At 48.2% G+C, this 635-nt stretch overlaps 1 protein-coding gene across 1 annotated transcript in view; it reads right to left on the reverse strand.

The window, feature by feature from the left end:
• c9h2orf80 (chromosome 9 C2orf80 homolog) overlaps positions 1–635 on the reverse strand; it is an 11,457-nt gene that overhangs the window by 1,717 nt on the left and 9,105 nt on the right. Inside the window, exon 6 of the mRNA XM_008295902.1 lies at positions 110–228. Within this exon, the coding sequence (XP_008294124.1) occupies positions 110–228 (119 nt within the window). The remainder of the gene's footprint in view (positions 1–109; positions 229–635) is intronic.

Consider the following 635-nt stretch of genomic DNA (forward strand, 5'->3'; position numbering starts at 1 on the left):
GGCTCTGTGAGCGTCGCTGCTCTCCTGCAACACAACAACAACACAACCGGTCTCACCCAGAACCACAGTACCGGGGCGCCACGCTGCTCGGTGGGACGGCAGGACTCACGCTGAGGAAGGACCGGGACGAGGACGAGGACGAGGACGAGGACGAGGACGAGGACGGGGCCCGGCCGGCTGGTCCAGCCGCCTTCGACCTCTCAGACAGCCAACGCTTCAGCTTCTGGTCTGCAGCGGGTCGGAGAGGAACCGAGTACATTTACTCAACTACTGCACAGCTGAAGTACATCCCATACTGTTGAATACTTGGTCTGAGATTAGACAACACGACCACAAAGAGACAAAACAGAAGTACAGGGACTCACAAAATGATTAAAATATCCAGAGAAAGACAGAAAACAACCTCGAAGACACACAATATGACCACAGGAAGAGAATAGTACCCCAAACAGACAAAACAAACATCACAAGAAGACAGAAAATTACTCAAGAGACACAAAACTACCACAAAGAGACAAAAACTGATTGGAAGGAGACAAAACATTTACAAAAAAGAGACAAAAACAACGACAAAGATTCACAAAATGACCACAGAAAGACACAAAACATCTACTAAAAGACAAAAAGCAACCACA

The sequence above is a fragment of the Stegastes partitus genome, unplaced genomic scaffold, assembly GCF_000690725.1.
Source record: "Stegastes partitus isolate 25-593 unplaced genomic scaffold, Stegastes_partitus-1.0.2 Scaffold1082, whole genome shotgun sequence".
Classification (NCBI taxonomy): Eukaryota; Metazoa; Chordata; class Actinopteri; family Pomacentridae; genus Stegastes; species Stegastes partitus.